Source organism: Catharus ustulatus, chromosome 21 (assembly GCF_009819885.2).
Source record: "Catharus ustulatus isolate bCatUst1 chromosome 21, bCatUst1.pri.v2, whole genome shotgun sequence".
Lineage (NCBI taxonomy): Eukaryota > Metazoa > Chordata > Aves > Passeriformes > Turdidae > Catharus > Catharus ustulatus.
Window position 1 is genome coordinate 5,826,400 of NC_046241.1, and position 16,314 is coordinate 5,842,713.

Genomic DNA, 16,314 nt, shown 5'->3' on the forward strand with positions numbered 1-16,314 from the left:
GAGCTGTCAGCGCCCGCCAATAGGAGCTCGCGCCGCGCTCCCCGCCCCTTCCCTTCCCGCTCCGCCGCGCTCGCCGCCGCATCCCCGAGCCGGGCACGTTCCGATTGGCGCGGCGGCGGGCGCATCTCCGCTCTGATTGGTTGAAATGGGAGAAGGGCGGGGTCTCGGCGTGGCCCCGCCCCCGGCGGGGTGGGCTGCGGCGCGGGGGAAGGAGACGCTGCCCTTCCGCGGCCATGGCGCGCGGCGCGGGGACAGGGCGCCGAGCGGGGCCGCGCGCCCCCCCCGCCGCGGTGAGTGGTGCCGCCCGCGCCCGCTCGCGGGGGCCGGGCCCGCCGGGCCGCACCATCTCTGGGTGGGGGGGTGAAGCGAAGGGGAGCGCCGAGCCGGGGACCCCCAGCTGAAGCCGGTCATGGGGGCGGGAGGCGCCGAGGGTGCGGGGGCGGCGGGGATGCCCCGGGGGTGAATGAAGGCAGGGGCCCGCGGATGGAGCAGGGGTGCGAGGCAGCCGAGGGCGCTGGGGGGATGTCGGGGGTGCGGGGATGCTGCGGGGGTGCGGGAGCCTCTCCTGCCGGGCCCAGCTGCTGCAGTGCAGGTGCGGGGGTCCCGTGGGTCGAACCCCCGGTGGGCGCCGGGCCCCACGGCGGGCAGGGCTGGGGGGAGATGGATACTCTGGTGCCTGTTCTCCCTGTCCCGGTACGGTAACCCCACGCTGCTTTCTGTGCCCGGAATTCCCTGCACTTCGCTCTTCGCATCTCTGCTGCGGCCGGGCCGTTGTGTTTAACCTTGCGGGGAGAGCCCGTGCCCGGTGCCCGGTCCCTGCGGGCTCCGGAGAACATTCCATGGGTGCTGCGGGGCAGGGCTGTGTCACACAGCAGGGTCACACAGCAGGGTCACACAGGGTCGCTCTGTCCTTGAAGTGAACACATCCCCCAGCACTGAATCCTCCTGGGCAAACCCCCTTTGGTTGGTGCTTCTTGAGCAGGGCTGTGATGCGCAGAAAACTGTGTGAAAGCAGAGTTTTGGCAACGAAAGCGTGTGTATAGTCATTTGGGATAACTGGGACTTTTTTTTGTATGGGGATTGCAAACAAAATCCCTCCAGCCATGTGCAGCCAGGTCTGGTATATGTAGAAATCTCTGGGAGCTGTCAAATCCCAGGGTGCTGCTGCTGTGGAGCAGTTTGGGAATCTGTCCCCGTGGCTGGTAGGACAAGCAAAGGAAAGGCTGCTGCTGGTGAGGAGATATTTTATATTCGCTGCTCCAAGTGAGCTGGTGTGTGTTTTGTGAAGGGCAGGGAGGAGCAGGACGTGTGCTCCCCTCACTCACCTGATTTCCCCCCTCTTCCCACAGGAGGAGGATTGTTGGATGAAGGCCAGCTCCAGGACTCTGAGCCAGATGCCAGGGAAAAGTCGGATTCTTTTGTGAGCAGCTCACACAGCATCCACAAGTGCCCTTCCCCGTGGTGGCTCCTGGAGGCGCCGAGGTGCTCGAGCAGACATGGCATTTCGAAGGACAGAGGGAATGTCCATCATGCAGGCCTTGGCAATGACCGTGGCAGAGATCCCCGTGTTCGTTTACACCACCTTTGGGCAGGTACAGGAGTGGGAAAGGTTGTCTGTGTGAGATGGAGGCACGATGGGGTGGTGCTGGGGGATTGGAGGATTGCAGGGGGAGTTTGGGGTGGTTAAGAGAGTTGTTCTGAGTGGGCTTAGAGAGGAGAGAAAAGTGCTTCCCACATCCCTCCCTAGGAGAACACCCAGGTTCAATCTTTCTCTTCATCAAAGGTGCTAAAAAAAGACTTGTCTTTTCAAGGAGAGTAATATGTTAATAATATGTTCCCTGCTTGTACTGATGCAGCACTTCAGCAGTTTTAGCTCAGCTTCACACCAGGGTTTCAGAGCTGAATTTGGGTAACCTGGATTGCATCTGTCCCAGGCTGTGTGCAGATTTTGCAGTGTGTTTTGGCAATGAGAATTGAGACCAGATTCTCCAGGTCCTGTCAGAATGATGCTCCACAGTCTCTTTGATGCTGTGTCTTAGCTGCGTAGCAGGGGCGTGTTTTACGGGTGGGAGGGTAAAGCCAAGGTGTTTAATGTTTTACACTGCTTTTAAATTTAATTTTTTTTAATAAATTGATTTTTCATTGTTGCTCTTCCATTTCTTTTGTGTTTAAAGTCTGTCTTCTCTCAGCTGCGGCTCTCTCCAGGCCTGCGCAAGGTGCTGTTTGCCACGGCCCTGGGGACGGTGGCCTTGGCTCTGGCAGCTCACCAGCTGAAGCGGCGGCGCCGCCGGAAGAAGCAGATTGCTCCGGACAAGTGTGGCTTCAAGCCAGGAGGGATCACAGTGCCCATCCTGCCAACCAGGAGGGTCTCCTCTGTGAAGAAAGGTTGGCCCCACAAAAAGGGGAAAATCCTCAAGGAGGTCGTGCAGGGAGTGTGGGAAGGTGTGGGGAGAGGAAGGCAAAGCCATTTGTGGAGTGCTGTGGTGAGGAATGAAGTGGGAATTCTGAGGGGCAGTGCTGTGAGCTCCCCACAGGGTTTGGGGAGCAAAGGGAGACTCTGAGCTCGCAGTCCTCGTGAACAAAAGGTGTCCTGATGTTTTCCCTGAGGTTTGCATTCCCATCCTCTTCCCTGTAGGCAGCCTGTGGACATTACCAGGCTGCCCCAATAACAACCCAGGCATGCAGTGACCTGGTTGTGCATTGATCTCATGATGTCAGTGCTCAGCTGAGGGGAGGGGAGGGTGGCCTGAGCCAGGCTGGGCAGCTGGGAGTGTCCATCCAGCTCTGTGGTGACTCCCAAACCTGAGCAGCTTCCTCACTGATTTTAGGGGTGAGACTGACCCAGGCCCTCGGCAAAGCACTTTAGGGATTAAGCATTTGTTTGGTGAAACATGAAAATCAAGGGAGCAGTGTCCATGTTCTGCCTGTCCTGAGGGAAGGTGGAGGAGTTTTTGCTTGATTGTTTCCACTTGCTGTCCATAAGCAGTGAATCCATTCCTCAGCCTCAGGTCCCCAAGGACACCAGTCTCAGAGCAAAGCAGAGCAGACAGGAGATCTGTGCTTTATTCTAGGTATTGGATACTGCTTTGCCCATTCATTGTTACACTGGACAAGGTGATGTCCTTCCCCCCATTCCCTGCTGTAGTTACCTGGATCTAAAATCCTGTTTTTGTGTGACCTTCCCAACTGCAGGATACTCCAGCAGGAGAGTCCAGAGCCCTGGCAGCAAGAGCAATGACACACTCAGCGGGATTTCCTCCATTGAGCCCAGCAAACATTCCAGTTCCTCCCACAGCCTGGCCTCGGTAAGGACCTGTCAGCAGGGCTGGGAGATGTCAGTGCACACACCTGTCACAAGATCACTGAGTCCTTGGGCTGGCCTGTGGAGCAGAACAGATTGCAGTGTAATTGTAGGGTGGGTTCTGATGTTTACCTTGCACTGAGTGTCTGGAATTCCCTGTGAGCAGCAATTTTTTGTGGCCAGGAGCTCCAGGGTTCCTTGGCCAGTTTTTGGCCAAGGAGGAGTCACACTAAGGATTTCCTGTGGGACATGGCCAGGATTCTTTGGAGCTCTCTGTGGTCTCCTCAGGGAGTTAGGCAGGGTTATTTCTGGGTTTCACAGCTGTGGGGAGCAATGGGAAGCTTTGCTTCCCTCTATGGTGGGGGTTTGGGTGGCCCAGCAGCCCCTCCCTTCTGTGCTGGGGCTGCTCAAAGCTTGCTTTGTTCTTAAAACCAAATTAACTACCAAAATCTGATAGCTGTGTTCAGGAAACAGCACAGGGTGAGAGCACAGCCTAGTCATTCTGCCTCCTCCAGAGCCTAAAAGCACCCTGTGAGTGCAGGTAATTCAGGCTTAACCAGGTGGAGAAGCCATCAGTGCTTATATCCACCTTTTGTGAGACCAAAACTGGGAACATTTGTGTCTTCAGGACCTTTTTGACATCCCCATTGCTCAGAGCTAACATCCTGTTGGAGCAGGGGGACACAGATGAACCTCTGTGAGTTGTGCAAAACTTTTCCTTGTCATCACCCAGGCTCAGAAACTGCTTGGCAATGCTGGGGCAGGGAGAGGGAAAATCACCTCTTTGAAAGGAGCTGTGGGTGCCAGCACTGCTCAGCTCGTGCTGGTGTTGCTGTTTTTAGTACAGCTAAAGCAGCAGGAGTTGCCGAAATCGGTGCTGGCCGAGGTGTGTCTCCAGCAGGCGGCAGTGCCGGGCAGGCTCAGCATTCCCGGGAGCTGGGCTGTCCTGGGATGTGTCCTGAGCACCAACCTGTGTCCAGCTCTGGCCTCCTTCCCCTCCACAGGGTCTCACATCCATGTCATTCCCCCTTGGCTGCTCAGTTCACACAGGTGCTGTCCAGATTTTGTATCACAGAAATTCTATTTCTCTTTAAATAAAAAGCAATCCATAAATACCTTTTTCCACTGCTGGTGCCTGGGAGGGGAATTCCCCCCAGAGAGGCACCTGTTTCTGTGCAGATGAGCTGACCCTGTACTCACAGTTTTTATATTTCTTGGTGGAAGAACAGCTCATGCTTTGCACAGCTGCAGGTTTTGCCAGGTTTTATGCTCCTCTTTGCCATCCAGTAAGTAAATTGGCAGCAGTGAACTGATGATTTGCAGTTCAGGATCTCAAGGTGATTTATTAACACTCCACAGGGATTGATCAATGGAGGCAGGGTAGAAATTCATCTGTCAGCTGATTATTGTAGCTTTTTTTTAGTACCAGGCTCATGTTTGGACATCCTTCTGTAAGCCACAGGCAAACACTGGTCTGATAGTGTTGAATCCAGCACTTTATTGGGTCAGACTTTAGCAGACATCGATGTCCTGGTGTGAAATTGGAGGAAGCTGAACTGACCCTGCTGTGTGGATTGTCAAGCTCAGCCCTGCCAGGAGAGAGTCTGGTTACAAAGAGGAGAGTGGGGATTCCCCTTGCCCTCTGGGAAACCTCAGCTGTATTTTTTCTGGGAAACTGTTTCTTTTGTTTGGACTGTGCTTGCTACATTGCTGCCTCCAGTGGTTTTTGTACAGGCAGCTGGGGCTGACATGAGCTTTCCATCAGAATCCTGCTGCCTTTCTAGGGATTGCTTTGGAGCTTTCCTGGGCTGTTTCCTCCATCAGCGCTCTCCTTTTAGTGCTCATCAATACAGGGGAACACAAGGGCAAACATGGGGAGGGAAAATGCCTTTTTGCTGAAGGCTGGTGGTGTTTGTTTGTTCTTACCTGAAGAGAATTCAAAAGGCATTTAGTGCCCTCTGCTCCTTTCCTGCAGATGGTGGCAGTCAATTCCTCCAGTCCAGTACCCCCAGGGATGTGGGAGGCCCAGGCAATGGGAGATGCTGGAGCCATTGGTGATTCCAGTGCAGAAAGCCTCTATGTTCAAGGTAAGCAGGGTAACATTGCTCTGGGGGTTGTTATCACTGTGAGAGCAAGAAGGGGATGAGAATTGACACAGAGCATCAGCAGCTCAATGTAGAGCTCCAACAGAAAGTTCCCTTCCCTTCTCAGCTTAAGTTTGAATAAAAATCCCATTTGCTCTTAAAAAAAAAACAAACTTTTTGTTGTCAGTGAATAATTTACTTCCAAAATACTGTTCTTGAGCAACAGACTCATCTTGTGCAGAGAACACTATTTTGGCAGTAACAGGGATGATGCTTTAGCCAGTTTGGGGATGTTCTCCTTCTAATCCAAAAAAACCCATATTTAAACAGGAAAGAAATAGGATATGTTCATTTTTTCTGTTGGGGAGGGATTTCCCTCTTTTCTGGCTTGTCTGAGTGAGCAGAGACTCATCCTGTATCTCTTTGTTCCTGTGTGCCCTGGGACTCTCACAGCCAGTGTTTGGTTGGGTTTCCAGGCATGGAGCTGTTTGAGGAGGCCCTGCAGAAATGGGAACAGGCACTGAGCATCAGGCAGAGGGACAGTGCTTGTACCAGCACCCCTGTGCCCTGGGACAGCAGGAAACAGCAGGAGAGCATGTCTGAGAACATTTCAGAGGTAGGTCCCACATGCTGGAAGGCCAGCCTGGAAGCAGTAAACAGTGGGAGGTTAAAAGGAGAGCAAATTAAGGGCAGAGTCAGGCCAGACTCTGTTTAAGAGCTGTCTGTATCTGCAGCTTCCTTATGCAATGGGAGTGGGTGTTTTTAATTTCTTTCTCTTTTTAATACGTCTCGCCCCCTCATTCCCCAGCGTTTCCATCCACCTTCCAGCCTTGTGTCACTCACTGTCACACATCCTCCTGTGGCACAGAGGAGAGGCTCTGATGAATGCAGCACTGCTTTGGCTGCCAGTGTTGTCTCTGTAACTTTTTAATGCATTTAAAATGGAGATCTTGGTGGTCACTGAACACTTCTGGGAGCTGGGTGGAGAGCAGAGCCCAGCTCTGTGTGTGGTAATTTGGTAGGAGCTGGTATGGCCCCGGTTCCTGCAGGAGATGTGTACCTCACTCAGCCTCTGCAGCTACAGAAAACAGGATTTTAGGACAGCCCCTTGCTGTCTGGGACTTGAGGACTATGCAGGGAAGAGCTGTGTTAAAGGAGATCTAAACTAGAATGGCTCAGTGACAGCCATAAAGCTAAAAAATGTGCTGTAACTCAGGGCTGTGAAAGGAGCTGAACTCCCAACTTTCCAGGAGTTCTCACTGGGAAAAAAAAGTGTTCCCAGCCTTTTGTAAACAGAGTCTGGTGTAGTAAGTATGTGGGACATTTGTCTTTTGTGCTGGATAATATTTATCCAAGTCAAATCTGGATTCTGTTGTTGTTGGCTCTCCTTGAAGGGTCCTGGAGTGTTTCTAAAACTGCCTTAAAGCTGGTTGATTCATTATGAAAATAGATTTTGTACTTCTTGTTAATGCTTCTGTCTTCTGGGTGAGATACTCATGCAAACATAAGGGCATGAAGGCAGGATGCTTTTTAAGTCTTGTTTTCCCCACACCTTTTTGTTTTTCTTCCTCCTGTGTTGCTTACAGCAAACTTTGCTTATGCCCAGCACCTTAATCTAAATATTCTGTTACCCAGTTCTGGATATCCTGTTATATTCAGCACAGGTTTCCTGATGTGATTTCTCCTGGAAGTCAGGCTAAAAGTCAAAAGGCAGGAGATTTAAGTGGTGTGTAACTTATTAAAATACCTGTTTTTCTGGGTGGCAGGTTAAACTTCTTTAGTTCTTTCTTCTTTTTTTAACAGGAAAACAAAATTGTGAAGCTCAAAAGCCAGAGGGTTTGAGTAGGCTCTGTAGAAGCTTCCTTCCCCGTGCATTATTAGCTGCATTGTAGGATTAATGACTCCTCTCTCTTTTTATTTTTAATCATTTAATCTGCAGACTGCAAATCCCATTTTTACTGAAAATTTCCTGCCGTATTTGTGCTGTCCAATCTGTCTGTGCCCAGCTGACCAACTAAGGGTGACATTTATGTGTGTTCCAGGAGGAGTCCCAGAAAAGGGAGTTTGCTGAGAAGCTGGAGTCCCTCTTGCACCGAGCCTACCACCTCCAGGAGGAGTTTGGCTCCTCTCTCCCGTCGGACAGCGTGCTGCTGGATCTGGGTAGGGCTGCAGTAAAATGCCAATTTTCTGCCTGGTTTTGTGTCTTTTCTGTAAGCCAGGCAAAGGAGGAGTGCAAAGTGGGAGTGGAAGAGTCCATGAATTCCAACACATGTGGCTTCTTTCTGTCCTCCAGAGAAGACTTTGATGCTCCCGCTGGCGGATGGGTCCCTGCGGCTGCGCACGGATGACGAGGACAGCTCAGCTTCAGAGGATTCCTTCTTCTCTGCAGCAGAGGTGACTGAAGTGGCAGCTCTGTGTCACAGCCCAGTGGCTTGGAGGGAAAGCACAAAGGCAGCAGAGCCAAACACATCTTGGGAGAGGAAGATGATCAAACACAGAGTAACAGCCCCAGGCTGGGAGGTTCATGATGGATGAAATCTTTTCTTTTTTGGAAAAGATTTTAATGAGGGGGATGGTGCAGGTGTTTCCAACCAGTACTTCTTACCTACTGCAGAAAACATGCCATAACAGCTAGGAAAGTGCTGTTATCTAATGTAAAATGGCTTGGTGGTGTAACTTTTATGGAATATTGAGCAGTGTCAGAGCTGAGATAGCTTTTGGTGAAAAAAGAAATATCTCTGCATGAAACCATTGTCACTGACAAACTTTGAAGGAGGCCCACCTTGGTTGTGTGCAGTCACTTGTGTATTTGCAAATACTTAATGAGCTCATTTTGTTCTTCCCACATCTCTTGTTACCTCTGCAGCTCTTTGACTGTCTCCCCTTTGAGAAAATGCCATTCCACCTCTCCAAGCCAGTGGCAGCATACGAAGAAGCTCTGCAGTTGGTGAAAGAAGGGAAGGTGGCGTGCCGGACGCTGAGGTGAAGAGGGGGCTGTGGGACCTTGTGTCCCTGGGGCTCTGTGAACACATCTTCTGCCTTAGAGCACCCCCATAACCAGAGTAACCCTTTGGGGTTGTAAAATCACAGCATCCTTCCTGCTGGTTTGGTATTGCTATGGAATTATCCCCAGATTTTAGGGACTCATGTTAAGAAAGAGTAATTGTCTCAGGAGGTTAGTGATAGGAAGTGTGACTGTTCTGGGAGCTGGGGTAGTCCTGTACCCACCTGGCAGAGGTGCTCTGTTCCCCCAGGGAGCTGGATAAAGGGAATGTGACTGTTGTTTTCTCCTGTGCACAGACTGGGAATTCAGTTTTTTGTTTTTACAGGATCATAGTTGTAGGAACACCAATATCAGAACTGGAATTTACACAATTCTTCCCCTTTCCATCTAGGACAGAGCTCCTTGGCTGCTACAGTGACGAGGATTTCCTGGCAAAGCTGCACTGTGTCAGGCAGGCATTCCAGGTGAGAACGGCTCCAGGCTCCTGGGTTTCCCTGGCACATGGCAGCATGTTCCTGGAGAGGGCAGTTTAGTTTCCTAGATTCCAGCATATTAAAGTTTAATGACACTGGTGTGTGCAGCACTGCACTGCTTCATGTCCTGCCCTTTTTATTTTCTACCAACTCAGAATTTGAGGGTGTGTATCTGCTCACAGGAGACATCTGTGTTCCCTTTGCAGGAGCTGCTGGAGGATGAAAGCAATCAGCTGTTTTTTGGGGAGGTTGGGAAGCAGATGGTGATAGGACTGATGACAAAAGCTGAAAAGGTAGGAAGTTTGTGTAACAGCTAAGCCATGTCTTGAGCACAGGGATATTTGTTCCTCCATCCCAACTCAGAGTTTGTCCAGTGTGTTGGAAGAAGAAAACTTCATCTGCATGCTGCTGACTACTGTGATGTGCATGTCAGCTCATATCCAAGTAGTTGAACTTGTGTTTTGTTTGTCTGCTCTCCCAGAATCCCAAAGCTTTCCTGGAAAGCTACGAGGAGATGCTGCGTTATGCCTTGAAGCAAGAGACCTGGCCCACCACTCAGCAGGAGCTCGAGGGAAGAGGGGTTGGTAAAGACATTATCTTTACAGAGTCACAGAGGAGTTGGAGGATAATCCTTGCCCAGGGAGGTTTTAGAATTCCCATCCCTGAAAGTGCTCAAGGCCGGGCTGGATGGGGCTTGAAGCAATCTGGTTTAATGGAAGGTGTCCCTGCCCATGGCAGGGGGTGGAACTGGATGGTTTTAAAGTCCCTTACAAGCCAAGCCACTGTGATTGTATTGTAATGCATATGTGGGAATGGCCAGGAGTGACAGACCTGCTGTGGAAATACAATTCCATTGACTTCAGCTTGTTACATCTTGCTTCAAACCAAAGGAGCTGGTCTCTCTTTATAGAACCTGCTCCAAAGAGAACCTGCTCCCTTTACTGACTGTTCTGCTCCCTGACAGGTGGTGTGCATGAGCTTCTTTGACATTGTGCTGGACTTCATCCTCATGGATGCTTTTGAGGATCTGGAGAACCCTCCCTCCTCGGTGCTGGCTGTGCTGCGCAACCGCTGGCTGTCGGACAGCTTCAAGGAGACGGTGCGTGAGATGGGAGGGCTGCTGTGGGTGGGACATCAGTGCCAAGGCCAGAAAAGAGCATAACCTCATCTTTCCCAGCTGAGCTGAATCCTCTCTTTATTAATGCCACGCTTTCCTGAAGCTCTAAACAACAGTCTTCTTGTGCACAGAAATTGTTTATGGGAAAGCTTTCCTTATTTTGGAAGGGTCTGGTTGGCAACCAGACTCATGGCTCTAGGGGCCTTTATCAGTGATGCCATGGAGATGTTAAAAGATGACAGCACCTATTTTTATGAAAATTAAAAAAAAATTATGAGAATAAAAGGGCCAAAATGCAGGGAGAAATATGTGGATTTTAGTATGTGGCCATTCATTGTGGCAGTACCTCAGCAGATCCTGAAGCTCAAATTGCAAAGCTTTCCTTTAGTTCTGTCCCCCAGCTGTATTTTTAAGACTGATTGGTTTGATAGATTGAGAGTAAAATGACACTTTATAACAGCTGTCTGCTTACAGGGGATCCTGGGCTGTTGGGCAGCTATGTCAGATCATATTAACCATCTTCAAAAACCCTTTGGCTTCTCTGGAATGGATCTGAAGTGGCTAAATCTGCTTCTAGTTTGCTTCAATTTTGTCATTTTAGAGTTGTTGGCACAAAAGAGTGACAGCTTTGATGACAATGTGTAGGTAAACTTTGGGTTTTTTAAATAATTCCAGTAACTAATGGGCTGTCTCTGTTAATTGTAGGCTCTAGCAACTGCTTGCTGGTCAGTTCTGAAAGCAAAAAGGAGGCTTCTGATGGTAAGCAAAATTAATCCAAAGGGGAAGAATCTAATGTATTTGAGGTTGAAAAGAGAACACATAGATCTTGACAAAGTGCAAAATCTTAAGTGGTAGAAGACTGAACAGAGTCACATTCTTTGTGATGCTTTAGAGCCCTGGGGTCCTGCAGTCACTGCTCCAGTGCTGTGTCAGTATTTTACTGAACCAGTCTGAGTTTATTCTCCCTTTTTCTTAATGTGAGGATTCAAATGACAGTGTTGCCTGTCTGGTATTCCCTCTCCCTGCTCACAATACTGTAGGAATGGCCACAGACCCCAAGCAACAAGGGACTGCTCCTGAGTTGTGCTTTCCTTGCTGGCAGCAAAAGGAATGGTTCAGGCACTGCTCCACTCCCCAGTGCTGATGCTAATTAGCCATTCCTAGATGAGTTTCACTTAAATCTGTGACTTCCTAAAGTATCACAGCAGACCAGTTTCTGGAGCAGGGGAACAGGAAGCCACAACTTCACAACCCTGGTTTTGCCACAGGGTCTGTGGCCCCTGGCAGGTTTTCAGCTCGATCCCACAGCCAGCTGGTGTGACAGGGTTTGGCTCCTGAGATGGCACAGAGAGAAATGAGAGCACTGGAAGCTCCACTGGTGCTGTCATGCAGTAGCTCTGCCTTGGATATTTGCATGTCCTTTCCTGGCTTGGTCAGCAAATTATAAATAGAGGCTATAAAGGCTGGCTGGTGATTGCTTTTCATTTTCTTCTGTTCATTTTCCTCTTGAAATAGCAGTTAGAAACATGAAGATAAAGAGCTCTAGTCATCCTTCAAGGGAGCTGAAAGATAAATGTAGTTTTGCAGGAAGAGATGTTCCAAATAGCTCTTAACTTCAGTTACTGAAGCTTTCTGGCAGGGAAGTTGGTGGCTAATATGGAATAAGATGCTAATTCTGTCTGAGAATGAAGACCAACTAATTATGTCCTTCCCTGTGACAGGTACCAGATGGTTTTATCTCTCATTTCTACTCCGTATCGGAGCATGTCAGTCCTGTTCTAGCCTTTGGTTTTCTGGGGCCCAAGCAGCAGCTATCTGAAGTCTGCAGTTTCTTCAAGGTGAGGTGGTTTTTCTGTACCTCATGTGTGTGGGACTCCTTACAGCTGCTGCTGTGTGCCCTTGGTGGGTGGTAGCAGCAGGTGGAGAGGTCTGACTGCAAACCTTCCTTGTCTTGCAGCACCAGATCGTGCAGTACCTGAAGGACATGTTTGACTTTGACATCGTGAGGTACACCACAGTGCAGCTGCTGGCAGAGGACATCCTGCAGCTGTCGCGGCGGCGCAGCGAGATCCTGCTGGGATACCTGGGCACCGAGACTTCCCCCGAGATGAACGGCACGCTTCCTGGGGAAACAGAGCTGCTGAAGGACGAGCTCATCTGATGGCAGTGGAGGGAAACACTTTTGTACAAGGACCTTTTCCTCCCAGAGATGGTTAAAACTACCTGCAAAGCGCAGCGGTGGCAGCGAGACTATGTGAACACTCAGCAGTCTGGCGGGACCTTCTGCTTTTTGTAGCCAGTAGTGTTTGCTGGGATGGATCCAGGACCACTTGCCAACTTATGGTTTGACTTTCTTCTTTGTTCCACCTTCCTGTCATTATTATTACTTTCAATGTTTCCTATATACATTGTGTCCTGAACTTCCTGGGCCCAGATTTTTGCCCCATTCTCTTGAGCAGGGCAATGCTTGTACCTGTTTTGCCTTTGTGTTTTCTGGGAGGTGAATCCCTGACGTTTACGATGTGTGGGAACAGGAAAATCACTGGTAAATTCTCCACTTGACCATTAGCTTCTCAAGGAGGCTTTGCTTGCTTTGGGATTTTTATTACTGTTCTTCTCTGTTGTGTTCCAACAGACATTAATTACTGCTGATTTTTACCTTAAGTGTGATAACATACTCAATGTGACTAGCAAAGATTTATTTCCTGGGGGGGAAGAAATAGTTCTGTAAAGCACTGAAGTAAAATGCAGACTTCTGTAAGCAGTCTGAAGCTCTAGGGAAATGGGTCTGTTCCCTTGGTATTGCTGCTCTTTGCAGACCAGATGACAAGCTCTGTGTCCTGGTCATCCTTGCTTAGGAGGTTGCTGAGGTCTGTGTTGGCCCCTAAGGCAGGTTAGTGTGAGAGGAGGGGATTTGCATTCTGCCTGTGCTTGCACAAAGTCTTTGACATCCATCAAAGTGCCTTGCTGGATTTCAGAATGAGCCAGCAGCAGCTTTTGCAGGGTAGGAGGTGTGGAGTGTGTACAAACAGGGGGAAAGGGTAATAAAGTGGTGCCTATTGCTGTTGTGCACAGGGTAGTGAGAGGTGTAGATGCTGGATGTGAGGTTATGTGTGCAGATAGTTGAAGAGCTGGGATCAAGCTTCTAGAGAGGAAATGGCTCTTTAAAGTCTGTCAGTTCTAAGAAATACAGCATAATCTTGGGTAATGATCAAATGTGTGTGTGTATGGTTGTGCTTCTCAAATGCTGTGATCCTGACAGCCAGCACCTGGAATCTGGCTGCCTTGGGATGTGAGCTGAGTTGGATACTCGTGTAGGAGAGCAGCAGTGGAGAGTGCTGCACTTAGTGAATCATAAAGATCACAGAATAACAGAATATGCTGAGTTGGAAGGGACACATCAGGATTGAGTCCAACTTGTGTCTCTGTACAGGACACCCCAACATTCCCACCACGTGCTGAGGGAGTTGTGCAAACTTCTTGAACTCTGTCAGGCTTGGTGCTGTGACTGCTTCCCTGAAGAGCCTGTTCAGTGTCCAACTACCCTCTGGGTAGAAAACCTTTTCCTGATATCCATCCTAACCTCTCCCGAGGTTCTAACCTCTCTCAGCTTCACGCCATTGACTTGAGGCAGTCCTGGCTTTTGTGTGAGGTTTGCAATGATTTGCTGAGTCTTCTGTGTGTGCAACACCACAGATAAAAGTAGAGATCCAGCCTATGCCTTCTGTTTCAGTCCACATATTAGGTCCAAGTCCAACCCTCGGAATGAGGAGGTCTTCAGGATTTCCACAAAAACATAAGGCTCACTGTTTTTGTTCCAGGCTGATTAGTTACCCCTTGTGCCTGTTCTGGGTGAAAGACACAAGGCTTACCCGGACTATTTTTGCAAGTGGAAAAAATATGTAAGAATCTGGAATTTCCATATGAGTGGAAAGTCAGTGCGTGGGCTTGGAGAATACAAATGCTTTCTTCCTCTTCAGATATCTAATGTGGATTCTGCTGGTAAAAGCAGGAAGGAAGTAAACAGAGAAAAAAAGTAAACAGGAGGACGTAAAAGGAGCAGAGAAATGTGCTGTGCCATGTGTTCTAGGGACACCCTCCCTGAGCAGGGAGGTGGGACCAGATTGACCCACTGTGGTTCCTTCCAACCTGACCCATTCTGTGGTTCTGTGATTCCTTGAAATGTTCTGATGTTTGCAGGGGGGTGCGTGTAGAGCGCAGTAACATCTGGTGCTCTGTAAGCACATCAGACTGATGTGGCTTATCCTGGAAACCAGATTAATGCAATAAACAGGACAATGCTGAGGCAGAAATTAGGAGCAGCTGCCCAAATGAGGCTGCGTGGAATAAACTGTTATGAGGATTTAAGGGACAGCGGTTGAAAATAGGAAAGGTCTCTGAGGTGTCTTGCTCCTGGCAGTGAGAAGGAAGAGAAGAAATGGAGGATGTTGTATTAGCGTGACACACCTGCTACATGTAAACTGTGATTTGAAAGTATGGTATATTCTGAAAGCAAGTTACTTTGCCAAAAAAATGATGTTGATAGTGCTTTGTGCTCTTATAGGGCTGGTTTAGAAGAAAGTAACTTCAGCAGCTTTTGTATGGTGGTTAAAAAGATGCTAAAATGTGAAGATTAATATAATGAGATGGACTGTAATTCTAAACGATTAGTGCTGTTAAATTCTCATTTTTAGTGTTGTTTTATGTGTATTTATTTACTATTTTGAGTGTCTTTGGCCTCAGTGCTTGGGCAGCCTGCCTGTTTTGTGAACAGACAAGAACACTGGTGGCTGACTTTGGGCTCTTGCATCCTTGCAGGAGAGGATACTGAAACAGGGTCCCCCTGAAGCAAACACTAACTTGCACTGCGGCTTTTTAAGCTGAGAAATTGTAAATTCCTAATCAATCAAATGAAGAAAGATTGTTTTATTACAGCTTGATGCTTTTCCTTAGCCTTTATTTCAAGTAGGTTAGACAGCCCTCCCAGTGAAGGTAAAGAGGAATCTGCCTCAGGAACATCCAGAGCTTCTTGAAGGTCGAGTTCTCCGCCTTTTCCCACCAGCAGTGACTTGGTCCTGCACCAGCTGAGGATGTTTGCTGAGACAAACTGGTTTTATCTTTACTGGGATGGATGTTTAGCTTCTCTGCACCTCCCCCTCACTCATCGCTGCTTTTTGTCCCTCCCCAGTCCCAGTGTAGCTTGGGAGGAAAGGCAGAAAGGTGTCTGCAGCCTCTGAAGGGAACTTCAAGGATCAGTGGGTTGGCAGGAGCTGTTCCTGTGCAAGAAGTGTTCCCTGGCTGAGCAGTGGTGTCAGGGACTTGCTGTGTTCAAATCCTTTGGATTTCCACTGATCCCACCCAGAGCAGGGCCCAGCCCAACAGGTGACTCTCGTGCTCACCTGTATTGCAGGGTAGAGTTAAAGGGTTTGGTGGAACACCTGCCTGCCCTCTGGCTTCCTGAGATTCCCTAGAAAATCCCTTCCCCAGCATATTGTGTTTAGCAACAGAAATTCTTCAGTATTAGTAGCAGCTGCATATTTGGGTAGAATCCCTTGAGATGAGACATTCACCTTTTTTATGATGAACTCTTATTCTCAAGGGGTTAAATCATGCTGGGCTGACACTTGCAAGATTTTAGCACTGATGGGGATTTAAGGTGGCTTAGCAGCTATGAAATAAAATCCCTCAGTAGTGTCTGATGCTTAAACAGAATTTAAAATATGCATGCCTTTCATTTTTTATGTGGAGGTTGTAACAAGATTCACCAGAGGTTAAAGTACATCCTGGGTATTTTAGTAAGTATGTAGAGACAATGCCAAATGGCTCTAGAAGGGTCTTTATGATCTTTAAAGCACATTAATAAAAAAATTATGAGGAAAAATCTGCCTGTATCTACAAGATCAGTGTGGCTTTGAAGAGCATGATTTGTGTTGTCTCATACAGGGAGGTGGGAAAGCAGGATTTTTCTTTATCCCTCTTCAGTAGAACATTCCTCTGCCATATCTGAAACTAATGAATGTAAACTTGTGCCTATTTTTTTCTTGATTTCCTAAAGGTGTAAAAATCTGTTCTTGTTTTGCTTCTATCCTTTTCTTTGCAGCTAATTTTTAAAAGATACCTTTAATCTTAGGATGTGGGCATTACAAGTAAAATAAAACTTTCCTTCATGATTGTGGTTTTTTTTCCTAAATTTCCTGGTGAAACATGCTAGAAAGTCAGTCTTTGGTTTCTGATTTAGGTGACAGTTGTGGTGGCACATCTGCTGCTAGTGATGGTATCAAACAAAGCTTGCTGTTCCTAGGACTAAAATGAGGGACTTGAAAGGTTTAAATGTA

At 48.6% G+C, this 16,314-nt stretch overlaps 1 protein-coding gene across 3 annotated transcripts; it reads left to right on the top strand.

Annotated features, from left to right (window-relative positions):
- Window positions 1–193: 193 nt before the first annotated feature.
- Window positions 194–16,149, top strand: MIGA2 (mitoguardin 2). Of its 3 annotated transcripts, none has more exons than XM_033077511.1 (16): window positions 194–290; window positions 1,350–1,592; window positions 2,175–2,385; window positions 3,193–3,305; window positions 5,277–5,388; window positions 5,862–6,001; window positions 7,428–7,545; window positions 7,679–7,779; window positions 8,252–8,367; window positions 8,781–8,853; window positions 9,069–9,155; window positions 9,344–9,442; window positions 9,827–9,961; window positions 10,685–10,738; window positions 11,701–11,817; window positions 11,937–16,149. In XM_033077511.1, exons 2-16 carry the CDS (start codon window positions 1,497–1,499, stop codon window positions 12,138–12,140), a joined length of 1,776 nt encoding a protein of 591 aa, XP_032933402.1. In that variant the 5' UTR covers window positions 194–290; window positions 1,350–1,496; the 3' UTR covers window positions 12,141–16,149. The 3 variants fall into 3 exon arrangements, with proteins under 3 accessions (XP_032933402.1, XP_032933404.1, XP_032933403.1); XM_033077513.1 differs by having other exon boundaries at window positions 215–290; window positions 2,190–2,385; XM_033077512.2 differs by lacking the exon at window positions 194–290 and adding an exon at window positions 717–1,232.
- Window positions 16,150–16,314: the final 165 nt, after the last annotated feature.